Source organism: Tachypleus tridentatus, chromosome 4 (genome assembly GCF_004210375.1).
Source record: "Tachypleus tridentatus isolate NWPU-2018 chromosome 4, ASM421037v1, whole genome shotgun sequence".
Taxonomy (NCBI): domain Eukaryota; kingdom Metazoa; phylum Arthropoda; class Merostomata; order Xiphosura; family Limulidae; genus Tachypleus; species Tachypleus tridentatus.
In genome coordinates this window covers 102,260,895-102,281,147 of record NC_134828.1, presented here as the reverse complement: position 1 = coordinate 102,281,147, position 20,253 = coordinate 102,260,895, and the positions used below count along the sequence as shown (strand labels likewise).

At 34.9% G+C, this 20,253-nt stretch overlaps 2 protein-coding genes across 8 annotated transcripts in view; both read left to right on the top strand.

Annotated features, from left to right (window-relative positions):
- Window positions 1-5,278, top strand: part of LOC143249796 (glycine receptor subunit alpha-1-like) — a 70,356-nt gene extending 65,078 nt beyond the window's left edge. For all 4 annotated transcript variants that reach the window (XM_076500230.1, XM_076500229.1, XM_076500232.1 and 1 more), the window contains one exon: window positions 1,444-5,278. In XM_076500230.1, the coding sequence (XP_076356345.1) occupies window positions 1,444-1,617 (174 nt within the window). In that variant the 3' untranslated portion in view covers window positions 1,618-5,278. The remainder of the gene's footprint in view (window positions 1-1,443) is intronic.
- Window positions 5,279-6,194: 916 nt separating this feature from the next.
- The window catches only part of LOC143249795 (trypsin-1-like), a 33,605-nt gene continuing 19,546 nt past the window's right edge, over window positions 6,195-20,253 (top strand). Inside the window, exon 1 of one of the 4 annotated variants that reach the window (XM_076500226.1) lies at window positions 6,195-6,423. The gene's annotated coding sequence lies outside the window, so the exon portion shown is untranslated. Of the gene's footprint in view, window positions 6,424-11,338; window positions 11,477-16,426; window positions 16,482-16,565; window positions 16,796-20,253 lie in introns of those variants that run through there. The other 3 variants (XM_076500227.1, XM_076500228.1, XM_076500225.1) reach the window with 3 other exon arrangements.

Here is a 20,253-nt window from a genome sequence, read left to right as displayed (position 1 = left end):
TCAACGCCAACCGTTGAGCTGTTTTGTTTGTTTGTAATTAAGCACTGAGCTACACAATAGGCTATCTGTGCTCTGCCCACCACGGGTAACAAGAACCGGGTTTCTAACGTTGTAAGTCCACAAATATAATAAATTTTTAAATTAACCTTGAAATTTCTGTTATTCTGTGTACCCACATATTAATTTTCCATTGTTCATGATAAATTTAAGTCTATATGAAATATTTATAGAAGTTAGTAAACAAATAAGACATTAACGTAAATATAACTTAGTACACAAGTCAATTACTCATACAAATATACGAGAAATAAATGTGTGAAAAATTTTCTAAACGTTGCTCAGGATATCCATGTTTTGTTACTTTATAAGTTAATCTATCCATCTACTTCCTAAAATCCCTTTAACTTTGATTGGGAGTGTCAACATTAAAAGTTTGAACAGTACAATGTGAATGCACCAGATATATCCCAAATTCAAACAATCCCCATATATTTATGCTAATCTCACGTTCTTCTTAATTCGCAGGTTAATCCATGCAGATAATCTATAAAACATCTTGACTGCACATTAAGAGCTTAGTTTTAGCGTTATAAGTCCCTAAGTTCAATACTAAGCCTCGATTGAGGTGCGTCCTATGATGTCAAAAGGCCACATACAGAACTTTAAAAGCTAAGCAATCAGTTGATAGTTGAGATGTTATTGAAATAGGCATTAATACCTACACACGATTTATAATCGCCTCACAAGTGAATTATTTAATATATTGTTTTTAACCTTTTCTATCCTGCACGATAATACGCAAATGTATATAAGTGTCATAAAACCAAATCCAGAACTAAAAATAAACCTTTATATTAAACAATATTTTAGCAGTACTCGGTTATGTATACTGAATCTAGAGCTACTATAAATCCACCTTCAGTTATTGACAAATTTCTAAATAGCAATTCTCAATATAACTTGGCAATTCCCCTTCATTCTATTTATCTAACGTTATTCATTCAATTGTTTATGTAGCTGTAAAGCTGTTCTCTTGTTATTCACTATTATTCAAATTTTAGTCATTCTTTAGTGATCTCCAGAAGTTTCAGGTTTATTCGGATTGTCTTGTTGTATCCCTCCCTTAATTTTACTTTGTAAATTTCATTGAAGCCTCGTGTTCCATTTCCCAGGATTTAGGCATAATCCGTAACTATTTCTGCTACATGAACTATATTACGACTGGTTACAATTAAAAGTCAAATGGTACTGAAAAATTTGTCAATTTTTACGATCGCCGTGTTAAGTGCAACTAAAACAGACCATCCCATAGCGTCAGTATTTGATTCAACACTTTCTTTGCGGATATGACGTCGCTAGGCTAATCCGGAAACGATCCCTGCAGGGTTTATTTTTGATGTAAATTCAAGTGAACGAAAGAAATTTCTATTCTATTTCTAACAGACACCAAAGGGTAGCGACAAGTCAATGACAATTAAGGACACGGACCTGCCGGCTACAACAAGAATGCTGACCCTTAGAGCACGAGCCAAACGGATTGACCGAATCAGTCGCATTATCTTTCCAATAGGATTCCTCTTTTTTAATGGAATGTATTGGCCCTACTACATGTACTAAGAGTATCCCTTGTTCATGAGCTTTTGGAGAAAGAAGAACACGAAAAATATGTTTCTGAGACAGCACTGAAACTTCAATGACCTTAACCGAAAGAAACACCAACCAGGAAAAAGAATTAATACAGCGAAAGAACATTTTATGTTCTAACAAGAAGTTGTATAACCATTTCTGTTGTGTTTAATGTCACCATGTTCTTGAAAACTAGATGAATCTTTTGAATAATCAGTAAATATATTTCTGTTTGATAAAAACACTGTTTCTTTACATGGCTTTACATGTAGTACGTCATATTAAATTTCATGAAGAAAGCTTCTGTCTAGCTGACATAAACAAGTCCATTGCCAACAGTACGTAGTAAAAAAAAACCACTAGAAATAACAAAATTATACATTGGATTTAATACATTTGGACATATTGAAAAAATATATAAATAACAATGTGTCCAATCGACACATTTCAACAAATAAAAACATTCTTTGTATTCACTGCTGTGTGTGTTATTTCACAAATGTTACTTTTCGTCCAAACTACATTTGTACATGAAGTTTGTAGAGGAATGAATATACACCACATGGATGCTTTACAATTAGTGTTTACTACTATTTATATTTGGACTTGCATTGTCATTTGCCATTTTCCTTTGATTACATTATCTATATGCCTTACTAAATGACTTGTTTTTGTTCTGTCTATTATTTTACGACACCTGTGTTCATTTCAGGTATTTAATGGGACGCCTGATTGTTTTGAGTAGTGTTAGTAACCAATACCTATGTTATTTTTTAACATACGCATAAGTAAAATTATTAATAAGGTTAATCAGTAAATTATTGAAAACTCAACAACGATTTGGCAATGTAAAGTATTTTAAATTTAAAAATGATATATATCAAAATATACCGAATACTTTTTCCTCCGATTTCAAAATATTTATTATTTAAATCTGCTGGCGATGTATTTCACGAAAACTAGGATAAGGTACTTCTTATTATGTGTAACATTATATAATGATTATCATCCTTTGAAGTTAAACAGAAAGCAACGCAATGGGCTATCTGTGCTCTGCCCACAACTTGGTATCGAAACCCGGTTTCAAACAGACATATCACTGTGTCACTAAGTGGTTACTATCGATGTATCTCCGATACAGGATAGTTGTGTCTCCCTTTTCACAATATTACTGGATCTGTAACAGAGAAAAATCAGAACTCATCTCTTACTATTCATGTCGTTCTTGCATAAGATAACGACAATTAGCCCTTTTTCTAGGTCCTTGAAAAGGAACAGGGCACTGAAACCTTACTTCTTCACAACTAAATAAAGATCTTTTCGAAATATTTGCTATAAACCGTTTAAAGGAACTTACGTTTATACACAAAGGCATAATGAGTAACATACAAAATCAAACTTTGATATTTGGTTAAATTCTTCAAGATGGGTAACAACTAATATCACAAAGAAATTACTTATCAGACATCAGTACACTTGGTAACCCTTCAGGTTCTTCGATGTTATTTCAATTACGTTACAGAACTTGTTGCAGTGTGGCAATCTTCCCACTCTGGTTTAGATTTCGATCGCTGATGAATTTTAACATCTCCACGAAAGTCATGTTTGTTGAATTCGTGACAATACGTTAGTGATAAAACTCTCTCTTTTCGCTAACAAAATAAAGTACTGTCTCAACTCTTGAAACATTTTGGTGTTTTCAACGCAGCTGTATTCATAATGTGTCTAAATTATATTTTGTAAGTGAAAGGTGTAACTTTATCACTTTAACTGGTTATTAACTGCTTCTAATCTCGATAGAAATCAGTACGTTTATCTTGAGTATTAATTACATCACAGATTTTTTCGAAATCTTTTTTTACAAATAAACATGAGAAAATATTGAAGAAACCTTTCCGAAACATAAATCTAATTTTTTTGACAACAACAATAACATTTAAAAAACTTTAAAAATATTTTTTAAATCAAAAAGTATCTTTATTATTACATAGATCATATAGGTTTCATTGCAAACAACGGTTTTATTAGATTATTACCGAGTAAGTTTTATTCCCTATTGCCATCTCTCGGTTTGTTTTCAAATAATACAACACATTAGAAAAATTGTAGTTTGTTTTTGTTTGTTTCGTCAGTACTTATATCTTTCAAGTTTCTGTTTGTTATTTCCAACAAAGTTTTTAATATGTTTAAGCAGATTTTGACAGATGGATGCAGTAGAAATTGTTGTTCTCAAAGAGAGTTTACAATTTTCTTACCCTAATGTTTCATTTGTGCAATATTCTTTGAAACCACTAGTCATGTTATTTAACACAAATAAAGCTCTCGTATGCTCATTTTCCAGTTGAGATTCATTACGTTCGTAGCAAGTCTTGAAGGACATTTTTACTATTGCCAAAATAAATTTGGAAAACTAACCATGAAATATTGTTGTTACTGGAACAACTGATAGAATGTTGAATGTTTTGATTATAGTTGCTTATTTCTATGAGTCTGAAGACATGTCTCTTGTAACATTTCTAATATGATGCTTTAGGAAATTCATTTCCACTAACTTGAATGTAGCATCGTTATATGCTGAAGGTTATTTAATTTATATTGCACATATAACTATGATAACCCATTCCTTAATATAAAACTTACATTTGCTATTGTGTCTTTAGTCATGTGTTACAACTATCTTCTTACGTGCTTAATGTTATATAGAGTTTCTGTTGTATATGAACATTCGTTTATGTTAAAAATTTATGTTAAAAGCATAATATGAAACGCATTTTACATTATGCATTTACAGCAATGTGTGATACGATACCTATTGCGTGTTAAACAAGGCTTATACTCTGCATTCACAGAATTTGTTACCTATCATTATGTTTCATTACATCTTATTTGCATAGTAATCACATAAATTCACCATCCACCGTTTTTTAAAATTATGAATGTTTCTTTTTCTACATTCTCAATATCCACGTCGTTAAACGTTATAAGTATTAATATGACATACAATCAAATTATTTGACACAGTCTTTTTCACCTTTGTTTCGAGCTTATTGAATTCTATGTTGTATGTTTTCAGTTATCTTTTTTAACTTTTGGTATATTATACTTATTTTATGCTAATTAAATCGAATTACAAAGTCCATGAAAGAATTCTAAAGGCGAAACCAGTTTCACCAGTATTCCAGTGCATCAGAGATGTAGTTTTTGAAATGAAAAGTGTCTCACGTGTTCCTTTTAGTCGTTTATTTAAAATCATTATAAACGCTACAAATACCATTTAGATGTTGAAGTGTCCATCAAGTGCGATTTTGCTTACTTTAACATGCACCTTTAGTCTTACACAGTTACTATAGTGTTATTGTAGCTTCAGACTTCTAAGTTATTAAGCAACTACGTGAAGCTATCGACAGTGTATTATAAAGGTTCCATAAAATCGCTTGTGAAATTTGCTTACGAGTGTTTTGTTCTTTCGTGGTATTCAAAACATTTCCACGTATAATTATATAAATGTGTTACGGATCGTAACTTGTATTTAGTGAATGTAAGGTCATGTGTATATACTAAACTTAAAAAAAAATTATTTGCAAAATGTATGTTAAAAATTAGAAAACTGAAATAAAATTTCCTTGATATAAATAAAATGTAGTTACTTCTCTATTTTGGTTGTTTATTCCATGTACTTTAGAACAAATGTGGAACTTACATCGTGCATAAACTTTTAGGTTTACTTGAAAAATATTGGATAATATCTGAAAAAGCTATTCATAATACCAGGAAATAAAGAAGTTATAACCACAGAAACTAGGAACACTTCGATTAAAATATAACCAATAGTAATACAAATTTATAAATAAAAGACTGAATTAACTAAAAGTCCAAAAGCCTAAACACATATATATATATATTGATCATTTTAAATACTGAACAAGGTTTATAAAAGACAAGAAACTGACCAAAATTCCAAGTGTAAATGATATGAAATGTTGTACATTCGGCAGCAATGTAATAATACGATTATTGCAGTAACAGGTATTTCATACAATAAAACCGGTTTACAGTCGGATTTCTACATCAGACTACATAGTTCCTAATTAACAAATAACATCTGTCCTCTCTCTCTCTTTTTTTTTAAATAAATAAAATGTTAATCAAAGTGTTGGTTATTCATTTTGATGCCGATCAAGAGGTTTTCTCTGTCGTAATGAATATCGTCTCTGAAATTATGCAACTGATGTATCAGAAACCGTCTAAATAGTGGATGAAGCAGTGGTTAATGTAACGTATAGTGTCATCTATAATTATATATAACATAGTCATATAGGCCCCGAATAGCCTGGTTGCCCCCTACCTTGACTGTAAAACAGAAGCACGGGTTGCTTGTATATAAAACTTGAACTTTGATGTGCATTTCGTACAGATTGATGTCAGTGAAGGTGTGTAACTTTCGTTCTGTCTATTAACAAGAATCTTCAAAGACGGAAGTGAGGTGTTTTCTTTTAATATTATAACGTCAATTCCTTTAAAATACTTTAGACTACTACTCTCACTAACATGGATGGGCCTTTATTTAGTCAGACACCATCACGTGATCTGCTTCCACGAACTAAACTTTCGTTACCAACCAACAAACTAGTTAACTATTCTCAACCAAATCGTGTGTACATGTTTGTCGTGAGACTATTGCTCCAAGCACTGTTGGGTTTCAAATCCTTTCAACATACTCTTAGTAACTTCTGTGTTTAAATTTTCTCATCTTTTAAACCTAAAGAAGGTACTTTGAAATTGCCACGGGATCTAAAGGTGAGGTACTGTTCCTTAAAACGTTATTTGGTCACAGCTTACTATACACGAAGACTGAGTCGTGCTAGTAATACATAACTGTAGAATATCGTTTTTTGGATATAAAACAATGTCAAAATGAATAAATATTATTTAAGGTTACTTAACAGTTCTGTAAACAACTGAGAAGTTAACGTTTGAATTTTGACCGTAGGTTTGTTTCAAATTTCGCACAAAGATACACGAGGGATATCTCCACTTTTCGTCTCTCGTTTAGTAGTGGTATATAAATAGTCAGGCTCTTATTTAGCACTACCTACCATCATCTTTTCTTTAATAAACAAATAGTAGAATTAACTATCTCACTATAAAGCCCTCGCGCCTAAAAATTGCAACCATATTCAGTGACTGAACTCGAACCCGCGGATTACTATGTAGAAAGCGGGTACCCTAACCACTAATCTATTCCACATCTCACGGGAGAAAAATGCAACTTAGTACATGTTGTACGTTTATAAAACAATACTATTTAACGTATATGATAAAGTAAATATTGATGGAAAGGGTATTTTGGCTGAAGCCAATAAAATGTAGAAACATCTCTACTTATGTAACATTAAATTATTATATTATTGACTGTAACCTGTGTTGTGTAAAATACACTGTTTTTAGTATTATATTGTTTAAAATGGGTCTTCATGGAATCGTGATACACAAAATAGACACTACCAATAAAAATCACATTACCAAAGTAACGGATTTACTATTATACGTTTATTTTAGTATCAATGTTTGTTTCAGTTAAATGTTTTGTTTTTGAATTTCGCTCAAAGTTGCACGAGGGCTATCTGCTCTAGCCACCCCTAATTTAGCAGTGTAAGACTAGAGGAAAGGCAACTTGTCATCATAACCCACCGCCAACTCTTGGGCTACTCTTTTACCAATGAATAGTGGAATTGATCGCAACTTTATAACGCCCCCACCGCTGAAAGGGCGAGTATGTTTTGTGTGACGGGAATTCGAACCCGCGACACTCAGATTACAAGTCGAGCGCCCTAACCACCTGATCATGCTGGGCCAGCTAAATATATATTTAGAAATAACCATTTGTAAAAGCTATTATTATAAATTTTATTTATAATTTATAATTTATTCATCGTCAGGTTCACAAAGATGACTGAAGAAGGTCGAAACGTTGTTCATTCCCCTACGTACAAATATTTTCTCAACCCAAACGAGCCGTTTTTACATATATATTTCTTTACAAGTGGGTTTTCTCGACATCACTGAAATTTTATTATTGTTCCTATACTAAAACATATATGTATTAAGAAACAAAACTGTGTGTACCAATCTCGTTATTAACGTCATAAATTTGATATATTACGACATTTAATTAACTTATAAATTTAAATTAACATTTAATTCAATTTCAATCTATTTGAATTCGAAATGCATAACATAATAAATCGAAGGCTCGTCCGAAATAAATTATAATACGTAATATAATAAAGTGAAAGTTCATGTCTGAGATCTGAATCGGAGACAAAATTTGTTCTAAATTTAAATTCAAATCACAATTGAATTTATATTTATCAGTGACAACAAGATTTGATCATGTCTGATTGTCAAGGTTTTCTTGAATTACCCTCACTTGAATAACTAGAAAGTTATAACAAAGGTGAGGTGCTCGGAATTACCAACATTTCAGAATTAGAAGTTACGAAATCAGTGAATAAAAATGAAGTAAAACGTATTATTGAAATACTAGTTGATAATAATTTGTTGTCTTGTTGAGTATTAAAGAAATACTCAAGTGTCCACTCCAGCTAACAGGAGTCGAGTGATAAAGATAAGTTAGAGATCCAGCTAAAACTCAAACAAGTTGAGCTTGAACAAGCCCGTATCGAAGCTGAAAGTAAACGTCTTGAGGCCGAATAAGTTCGTATCGAAGCCAACAAAGAAACTGAAAGAAATAGAAAGTACACTCAACTCCGATCGAACCAAGATAAAGTAACAATTTTGAACGTAACTGATATGTTGAAGTACCACCACCTAAAAAAAATAAAGTTGATAAATTTGTCCAACAATTTTAAGCGTAGTAAGTCCGCATACGTTCCGCTGAGCCACTGCGGGGCTATTGTAGGGATTATGACAAGGTTAAAGCAGCTATTTTCAAAGCATAGAATTAGTACAGAGGGCTTATCACCAAACGTTTCGAGGTTATCAGAAGCAAGATAATCAAACTTATATGAAATCTGCCCACGAAAAAGTTTAAGTTTGATTTTTGTGTAATTCTCTGCATATTTGTAACAGGTTCGGAAAACTAACACAATTATATCTAATTATGGAGTTTATTGTACAAGTGACGACCTTAAGACGATGGATGAAAAAAGTTAACACTACAGAATGCAGCTTCTCATTTAGATTATGATACTTTAATTCATAATAACACTTTTTATGGAAAGACGTTCCTGCCATTTCAGCAAACATCTGTATCTGTTCAGTTCACTGAAGTCGAGGATTCTTGTAACAAATCCAGCTTCTATGGTCCGAAATCTTCAGACAGTCATGATATAACTCTATCAACGTCATCAAGGCCTGTCTGCCATTTTTGTAAAAAAACTGATCATGTTGTGTCCGATTGTTGGTGTTTGAAAAAAATACAACACCCAGTGTACAGGATGTAGTTTCACCAGATCACCTGACGTTGTTGATTTGGCCATTGATAGAAAGGCCTATGTAGTTAGGGAACAATTTAGACCTGTTATGTCTGTTGGTTCTGTGCCTTTTACTGCTAACCCCATACCAATATGTATTTTACGTGATACTGAGGCGACCCATTCATTGTTGTTAGAAGATGTATTGCCCTTAAATTCAAGTTCTGCTACTGGTGATTCTGTTATTGCTCAAGGTATTGAGGGTCGCTTTATTGAAGTTCCTCTTATTAACATTTATTTAACATCAGACATAGTTTCAGACCAGTTGTGGTTGGAGTAAGACCTACTCTGCCAGTTAAGACTGCATCATTATTGGTAGGAAAAGATTTTGCTGGAGAAAAAAGTTGTTGCTGAACCTAAAATGATTAGCGAGCCGGTTACCGTTTCATTTAAGGATGTTGGTGTTGTTGTTGAGAAGAATCCAGAAGTGTTCCCTTTCTCTGTCACAAGTTTATTTCCAAGCTACAATTAAGGTTAACTTTAAATTCCCAATATCCTCAAGAACCACGTAATCTTTTCTTCGTTTTTACGAATGATTATACAGTATATTACATCGGAAACAGCCTTTAAACAAAGATACCTTAATATGGAAAATATGAGATAGCACATATTAATAAACAAAAAACATTTATATGTTCTTAAAATCAAAATTAGACTCAAAGAAATTTCTTTAACTGCAATTAATAGTTACATGTAGAATTAATAAGTAAATAAAAACCATTTTACAACTCAGATATATTTATATATAATGTAACAATTTAAACAATAGGATATTCAATGAAACTTTTCAACTATGACTTTTAAATTATTATATACAATGAAAAAGTGAAAAACACAATATAAACAAACTCTTTATGATAACCGGCATATAACAGGAAAAATAAAAAACACCTTCAAACAGTGAAATACATGATAAAAAATAAACTCATTAATTCACGTTTGTCTGTTTTGAATCTCGCGCAAAGGTACACGACGGCTCTCTGCGCTAACCGTTCACAATTTAGCAGTGTAATACTAGAGGAAGGACAGCTAGTCACCATCACCCAGTGCCAACTCTTAGGCTACTCTTTTACCAACAAATAGTGGAATGTATCGTCACGTTATAACGCCCTCACGACTGAAAGAGCGAGCATGTTTGGTGTGACGAGGAATTCGAACCCGCGACCCTCAAATTACGAGTCGAGTGCCTTAACAACCTGGTAATGGGTATCAAAATGGGTCGTTCTTATACCAACATTTTTGGGTCATATTGAAAACCTGCTTTTACAACTAAGTCCTGTAAAACCTCATATATGAAACGTTACATAGACGACATTTTTTTAATTTCGACAGTCGGTATTAAATTACATAATGAAGTTATCCACATGCAAACTCTTTTCACAAAACTATCACATTTATCTGTGAATACTCTCCTACCCAGATTAACTTGACGTCACAGGTTTTCTGAAAGACGGAATTTTACACTCTGACTTATACAAAAACCTACAGAGAGACCACAATACCTTCACTATAAAAAGTGTCACCCCTCTCACACGAAACCAAACAAAATGTCTCTCACAGTTAATCTTTTAGGATAAAGAAAATACGTTCAGATGAAACAGACTACAGAAAACATATGAAGGATATAAAACAAACTTTATTATAAAGAGGACAAAGATACCGAAATCTACATACAAGTTAAAAAAGGCTAGCAACACTCAGCGGAAAGACATCCTAAATCAGAGTAATACTAAACTTTCAGATATAATTGTTATTATTACTTGTCAGTTTAAACTCAAAAGCATTTCATGAATTCTGGAAAAATCATTTTAATCTTCTACAGCTCAACGATCGTCTTAAACAGATATTTCCTGAAGTTCGCTTTGTTTCCTTCCGAAAAAGCACAACTCTAATAAAAAATATCTTTATTCACACAAACGTGAATTACATCCCACCCAAATATCCAAAGAGAAAGCACTTGTGGAACACGAAACACCATTTATTTTATAAAGTGTAAAAAAAAAGCATAACATAAACAACTTTTAGAGAACGTTTCCGTAACCCTAAATCTTCTATTAACACCAGATAAAGATCCCCTTTTGATCAACACTTTAACCAACCTGATGATTTCATTAACGATGCTTCTCTCGTCGGTATTGAAACAGGATTCAAAACTAAAGCTGATATAGAAATAAGAGAAGCTTATTGGATTGCTAATCCAAACACTGTTCAACCTTGTGGAATTAATCTAGTTCCTGGAGTCAGTGATCTCCGTTCACTTGTTTCATCTCTGTCAGAAAAAAACATTTTTATTCTTTTCTTATTGTTTATGCAACATGAAAGCTGAATATCCTAGAACTTACTCTTTGTTTGAGGTAAGTTCTCGTACATTTTTTTATAACTTGATTAGTATAACGTATCTTTTTCAATCAGTCTCCATATGTCACCTTCATTGTACTTAAACACTTAAGCATAGTTGTAAATATACATATATTTAACCATTTCTAAATTACAATATTCACATACACTTTCGACGTCGGTTGCACTGTACCGGAAATGAGACGCTTTCAACACTACAGAGAAAAAAAAAAACATATCCTGGAAAACCGGATGACGAGTTTTTCTGCTGAGCATTATAGTGAATAAGCAACGATATATAATTTTACACGACTTGTTAAATGTTCAGATTTAGTTCACTAACAAAATGTTTTAAGTTTCAACATCATTTGAGTTTCATTATTAGAATATTGTTCTCTTTATGCCATATACTCACTGATAAATTACTCAAAATTTAACTTAAAGCTATCTAGTGTTAGATAGTTACAATGTTCAATTAAAAGAAAAAACTATTTTTTAATGGATTAACAATATACTTATTGTACAATTTTTCAAATGCATTTTTGTTCCGTGAATATTTGCTTTGGAGGTGACTCGAATGACAGATGTGTTGGCAAAATTGGAAACAAAGATGGATATGTATTATTCATTAGTCCCAAAAACCATCTTGAAACAACCGCTTCAGTTCCATTAACTTTTGTTACCCTGCCTTCCAGCGTAGGCCCAGCATGGCCAAGCGTGTTAAGGCGTACGCCTCTGGCGTTAAGGCGTAATCTGAGGGTCGCGGGTTCGCATCCCGGTCGCGCCAAACATGCTCGCCCTCCCAGCCGTGGGGGCGTTATAATGTGACGATCAATCCCACAATTCGTTGGTAAAAGAGTATCCCAAGGGTGTGTGCTGGGTGGTGATGACTAGCTGCCTTCCCTCTAGTCTTACACTGCTAAATTAGGAACGGCTAGCACAGATAGCCCTTGAGTAGCTTTGTGTGAAATTCAAAAACAAACAATCAAACCTTCAAATACGTACTGTTGCAGAACATCCTGTTTGGAATTTTCTCATTCGATTGAGCTCATCCATTCTAGTTGGTGATGATGCCACGAGAAGGAATATAGTGGTGTTAAGTGTACAATTTTTTTAATAATTCAGTTACAACCAATAACACAGATTTTTCGAAGCATCTGTCAAGAGAGAGATAAAAATAAAGGTAACCTTAATATATACAAAGCGCCACAAAAAATTAAATAATTGTTTCAGAAATATTTCAACAGAATTCAATATTTTACGCAGTTGTGGTGGCCGAAAATAAAACTTAGCAAATTTCCATTTCTACACAGAGCCAGGATACCAGTAAACAGCGCTGACGTTACACCAGAAATATTACAACGCCTTAAGAATTATTGTTTTAGGATATATTCTTTCTATTGTAAACAGAATGACACGTATATAAACTATTACCTAATAAGCTTTACGTTACGACATACGTTTTAAATCGGTGCATTTATGAAATGTAGTAACATATTACAAAATGCTTGTACTACCACTAATAATTGAATATATCAATCGTTAAAGTATAGTATGATACTGCTACTGTGTTAGTTCTTATGGTTGAGCATTTGGACACGTCAGCACTTTAAAGAGTCCAGTATTTTTACAAATGACTTAATCGAGACAGACAACAGTGTGTCGTGCGGCGAAAACAGACTGCGGAACATACTGTGTGTTATTAACGAATGTAATCGTTTAGCAACATTCCACTTTCTGTAAGTCAGACAACAGATGTGGACTGCTGGACTCTTACTTCACGTACCAAATATTAAGGCAACAAGCACGAGATATAAAGTCTCCAATTTTGATAGAATTTCTTCGATATATCTTTATATCCTACAGTTATGTACAAAGATGGTATAAATATAAACCACGTGTCACAGACAACTCAATTTTCACCTCCCCCGTTTATTTTTTATTTTTTAACGCACACTTACAAACGTTCGCGTGAGCTATCGGTCTAAAGTATTGCTTCTTAACCTGGGTTTGGTGAGTCAGTCTCAGGAATTCGGTGGAGGTCAAGACACATACACTGTGTGTGTGTCCGTTCCGTTCACCCCACTCGTATGATTCGTGACATCATGCTTCACTTGGCCATCATTGGCCGCGGCTGAGCACGTCACATCACTTGGCCTTAATATCTGTGCTGCAGGGAACTTTGTGCGCCTACCAGTCGACTTGTGACTGTAATAATCGTGAGTCATTTGTGATTTTTTCCTAATTTTTCAATCCCTTCATACTAACTATGTCGAGCAAAAACAGAAAGTGGTCGGACAAATACGTACAATATGGATTCACGTGTATAACGGAACACGATGGGAGTCCGCTTCCTCAACACATGATTTGCAATGCCAAGTTGAGCAATTTTAGTCTAGCACCGGCAAAACTAAGAGAACACTCCCTAAAGCTGCACGGAGATGGGAAATACAAGAACACAACGCTTGCTGAATTCAAGGTAAAGGGAGCCAGGTTCGATGAAAAGGCTACTTTGTCTGTTCTCGGCTTTGTACCCATCGACAAACCGATCCTTATAGCATTGTACAAAGTTGCGTACTTGATCGCAAAGCAGGGCAAACCACACACCATTGGTGAAGCACTCGTAAAACCAGCTGCGTTGAAGATGGCGAATATCATGCTGGGAAAAGCTGCTGAAAATAAGTTATCCCAAATTTCTCCTTCAAATGACACCATCAGCAGCAGAACAGATGACATCTTGGCTGAAGTAGTTGCAGATCTGATTTCAAGCCCAGCAAAATTCAGGCTTCAACTCGACGAGACCACCGACGTTTCCAATCTAAGCCAGCTTGTTGTATTCGTGCGCTATGTGAAGAACGACGAGATAAAATAAGATTTTTTATTTTGTAAGTCTCTTATAACAACAACTAAGGCAGTCGACGTGAAGAAACTTGTGGATGACTTCTTCAGAGACAACAATCTGTCGTGGGATATGGTTTCTGTAGTTTGTTCGGACGGAGCTCCAGTCATGCTGGGACGAAACTCTGGTTTTAGTGCGCTGGTGAAAGCCGATGCACCACACATCATTGTAACGCACTGTGTTCTGCACAGGCATGCGTTGGCAACAAAAACCTTGCCTTCAAAACTGGCACAAGTGTTAAAAATTGAAGTGGAATGTGTGAACTTTGTGCGAAATAGTGCCCTGAAGCACCGCATCTTCAAAGAGATGTGTAATGAAATGGGCTCTGAAATCGAGGTACTTCTGTACCATTCTAACGAAAGGTGTTGAATCGTGTTTTTGCCATGCGTGTGAAATTAGCCTTGTTTTTGCGAGAGCACCAACATTGTCATGCAGATTGTTTCGAAAAATCTGAGTTCATTCTCATTTTGGCGTACATGGCCGATATCTTCAATGCTCTCAATCATCTCAATCAACAGATGCAGGGAGGTGGAGTCAACATCATCGAAGCAGAAGAAAATCTGAAGGCTTTTCAACAAAAGCTACCGTTATGGAAACGACGAACAGAGAATGATAACTTTGCAAACTTTCCCCTGCTGGACGACTGTGTAAGTAAGATCGAAGATGTGTCTGAAATCGGAGACATTTCTGTAGCTGGGGAACTGAAGCAAGCAATTGCCATGCACTTAGGTGAGCTCCAAAAGTCTCTCGACGGATACTTCCCCACCAGAGAGACATATCCAGCATGAGTGAGACAGCTGTTCACGTTTAGTGTTGCGACATCAGATGTCAATGATGAATACCTCGACGAAATCATTGAACTTCAGCAAAGCTAGGTTCAACAGCAACTTTTCAGAACAACAACGCTCTCAACGTGTTGGTGTTACCAAATCGTAGCGTACCCTCTTATTGCTTAAAAAGCCCTTGAGATACTCATACTGTTTGTTACAACGTATCTTTGTGAGCAATCCTCTTCGAGGATGGTAGACATAAAAACGAAGAAAACGAACAGACTTTGTTGCGAAAATAATATGAGAGTGGCACTTGCCAAGGTGAAGCCGCGCATTTCTGAACTTGTCTCTTAAAGGCAACAGCAAAAGTCACATTGATTTGTAGTAAATATTCAATGAGTTATGTTTTTGTGTGAAATTCATGTTTTGTTGGTTTTGTTCTTTGAACACAGTGATATTGTGTGCAACTGATGCATGGTTCATTTTGTGCACTAATAAAATATCTACTTATGTTTTGAATTTGAAAAAATCATATTTTATTTTTCCAATTACAAAGGGTTCAGTGAATGCAAGTACGAAACTTCCGGGGTTCAGTACCTCCAACAAGGTTAAGAACCACCGGCTAAAGTATTTATTACTGCCTCAGCTGAGGGTAAAAAGGACTTAGAGCACTAAGCCGAAAGAGTTAAGTCATATGCAGAAGCGGTTAGGCCAAGCAAACTAGATTAGCACTTTCTAGCATAAGTGTTTTGTTTCACTCACCAAGTTGAATAAAAAGCGCGACACGACCACCTAAGGAATTAATATTCGCTGTACAATCCTAATAAATGGTACAAAATGGCTACCAGTATTGATTTTATTTCTTTATTCTTTCTCGGTGTTTTTAGCTGCACCTTTCCCTCACATGCAAAACGTTTTTAATTAGATTTATTAAAAATATTTTTTTCATTGTGCCTTAACACCTACGTAGTTATAACTCTTCTATCACACAACTTTAAACTACAACTAAAAGTTGCTTCCTAAGCCCCTTGCCTCGGTCAGCAAGACGTAGGCGGCTTTACTATTTAAACGCCATAAACAGGTTTTAGGTAATACGTCATGAATTATTACAGGATACAGCCATGAATCATTACTTCGGATTATACCATATTACGTAGGGTAACCGTTAAAATTTACGCATTAGGAATCATTCAAAAAATAGTGATAACACACCATTATATCAATAGGCAAATGATTAATGAATCGATAATCATAAAAATTTAATAAAATTCCACACCACTTTCAACAGACGAAACGAATCACCATTTAAGGACTCAGTACAGAAGTTTACATCCACCCCTTGAGAGAGAAATGGTTCGTTCATCAAAATTGTTTAATAGTTTTCTTTTCTTTATTTTTCGTTATCGTAATTCTTTAACTATTCGTGCAGTATTATATGTTATTACCTGCTATTTTGATTTATTTTCACAATTTTTTGTGTTTTTTAAACCTAAAACAAGCTGAAGGTTCATAGCATAGCTGCATTTCAAGGAGGAAGGGGTAGATATGCGTAACGTATTTAGAACCTGTTTAACATATATTACGTTTCCTGTCACGTATCCATTCTTGCTTTATCTTGGCGTTAAAGAAAACTAACATCTTTATTTACAGAGTAATCGATAACCATCGTAAGTTTACTTTTATTACTTTTTCGTATGGTTTATATATATATATATATATATTAGTAGCAGTATTTTTCCAATGATACATAAAACTACTTTAACTTCTAATACAGTCTCTCTGATTACGTGAATGGCTAAATATTTTAGTGTTTTAAAACAAGAAATATAAAGATTACTTCTGTTTTCATAGTTGTTTGTAACTCTTGTAATAATATGTTCAGTGTCTTTGTACTGCTAAGCATTATAAACCAACCATTATTTTTAAATGTAATTTACTTTCGTTACGTTGTGCTTTCGAGATGTACGTTTGTCTCATGACCATGAGCCCATGTTTTAGAAAATAACGGGATGAATGGATAGCGAAATAAACATAAGCATGTCGAAGTGTTGTATACTTGTAATAACGTTTCTCTCGCAATCTATTCATGTTTGGTTAGGACGCTAATTGTGTGCTCTAAATATCGTGGGTTCGAATCTCGGTCGCATGAAACATGCTCGCCCTTTCAGCCGCGGGGGCGTTATAATATGACGATCAAGCCCACTATTCGTTGGTAAAAGAGTAGCCCAAGAGTTGGCGGTGGGTGGTGATGACTAGTTGCCTTCCCTTTAGTTTTACACTGCTAAATTAGGGACGGCTAGCGCAGATAGCCCTCGAGTAGCTTTGCGCGAAATTAAAAAAAAAAAAAAATCAGCACAGCCTATCACTTGGTAAGCTTATTGTCTGTAACTTAGAATATTAATATTTTTACAGTTCAGTTAGTTTTAGGCCTAGTATGGTGTAATCTTTGGTGCGCCAGGCTGTGGATCCTAAAGCGGCAGATACTGACCCATTTTTTGCTTGACTCAGACAAATTGTAAACTTCATCCACCTATAACCAGTAAAGAATATACTCCTATTCAGATCTTTACTGCCAGTTTTATTGAATTTTAATCTAAAATGTTGTAGAAGCCTCTTTTAAATCGGACCTAGAAAGATTGAAATATCTATTAATCCCACTTGTTTAATCAGCGGTTAGACATTTCAACTGTCTTACGATGGAGCTTATGCTTAACTTTTCCCTATTTTTAAATAATTACGTACTACTGCAGGCAGATCGCCTTCCTTTTGAGGAGTGGTACAGACTTAAATTGTACAGGTAAATACGAGTTAACAGGTCATCTTACTCGAATAACGGAAAGTATATGTTGTAAGCTATATTTTAATTCAATGATTTATTGCTGAAAGAAATTTGTCTTTACGCCATGACGACGTAAAATCTAGAAACTGTGTGGTAAGCAGAAAGCAAGTAGTAATATAAATAAAAATGAATGACGAATTAACTTATTTATTAACGTTGTTTTATTTAGCGTGAGTTAGACAATTATACTTATTGTCTACTCTACTGGGATTCGATTATCGAGTGAGTTAATCATCGCGTTTGTTATTTATTGATAGGAACTGATGCAAATACATTTTAAGTTATATATTCACTGGTTTCGGAGTTAACGTAGTTTATGAACTAAGCCATACCAGTGAATGTAGCTTGAATGGAAAATATTGATGAAATGTATTGATTCGTTACTGTTATGTAAACTGGATAATGTCTTATTTTCATCGAACAATGTAAATCATTACATCAAATGACTGATGTAAGTAATCAAATAACTACTGGAATTGATGTTTGATGTTCCACTCTTGAGCAAACTCACTCAGAATTACGGTTCTGTTTCAGTTGTATGCCACTCAATATGTCTGCGGACATACAATACTAGAATCCGAGTCTCGATACCCGTGGTGAGTACAGATAGCCCATTGTGTAGCTTTTATCCTTATTTCAAAACCACAGTTAATATATAAAATTATTATATATTATTAGTTCCACATTCGCTGGATTTGGTAAACTCGAAGTAAATACGTTGTTACTGATTTGTTCCTGAAAATTTATTTCGTGTTCTTACTTCTTTATATGATAATGTGGTATGTACCATAACGCATGTTTTGACGCAAATGTGTTCTGCCTTTACGTTCTTAAATAAAAAACTTTTCAACTTTCTGATATATCGTATGTTATTTAATGAAAATGGAATTTCGAATGCATTATAAGAGATGTGTCCTCAATCACTGGAATCCCATTCCAACAAAAAAGACCTGCATAGTCGATCCAGGGCAGGATCCACAGAGGTCGATAGACCTGCACCTAATAAGGACATTAAGAATAAAAGACGTGGTCAGAAACAGAATGGTTCTCCAGTCATTTCGCCTGTACGTTATTAAAAATGGCCACCTTAATACAATGGAATTGTCAAGGTTTACGTTCTAATCTGGATGACATGAAAATACTGATTGCTTCCTACGACCCTATTTGTCTTTCCTTACTGAAATTATTTCTGAAACCTAGCAATACAGTCACCTTTCGGCAGTTTTGTTTTTGTACAAAATGACAGGCAGTGTGATGGACGGGTGCATGGAGGGGTGGCACTGTTGGTTGATAAGCATGTGCCCACCCTGTCTTTGTCACTCAACACACCCTTAGAGGCCGTACCCATCCGTATTTCCTTGGGTCATACCAGTAATGTTTGTTCTCTCTACCTGTACCCTGGAGAGACATATGATCAATCAGACCTTGATGCTCTCATTGAACAGTTGTCGTCTCCCTTTCTAATCCTGGGGACTTTAATGGACATCATACCATCTGGGGAAGTGCTGATATTGATGGGAAGGGCTGCTCCGTAGAGCGTATGCTCTCTGGACACAACTTTTCTCTTTTCAATATTGGTTCTTCCACTTATTTTCATACATCAAGTCAGTCCTTTACCGCTATTGATCTCTCAGTTTGCTCTCCTTCATTATTCTCCCATTTTTCGTCGAGGGTTGACACTACTCCACTAGGCAGTGATCATTTTCCTAAAATTTTGAGAGAGACTGGCCGTGGTCGATGTCACCGAACACGCGTGCCCTGGTGGAAGCTGGATCGGGCAGACTGGTCCACTTTCACTGCTCTTGCAGAACTTAAACCTGCCATCGTCTGTCAGCCATCAATAGACGACTGTGTGGCAGCATTAACTGATTGTATTGTACAAGCAGCTGCTCAATGTATTCCTTTAACCTTGACACGTTTTTCACTATATCTTCGTTCGTGGTGAAATCCTGCCTGCCACATGGCACAGGAGGCTCAAAAACAGGCCTGGGATACTTTCCATAGGTATCCCACACTTTCACACTGCATCGCTTTCCAGCGGGCCCATGCACATGCTCGATAGGTAAGACGGAATCTTGGATTAAGTTCACAACCAGCATATCTTCTACCACCAGTTCCAAAGTCATATGGGACATGATTCGAACGGTCAGTAGGTAATACAATTCTGTCCCCCTCTCAATCTTACTCTCTGATGGCCAGGAAGTGGCTGATGTCTGGAGCATCATCAATACTCTAGGTGAAAGCTTTTGCTGGGTATTAACACTTCTGCTTCTTCCTTCACCTTCT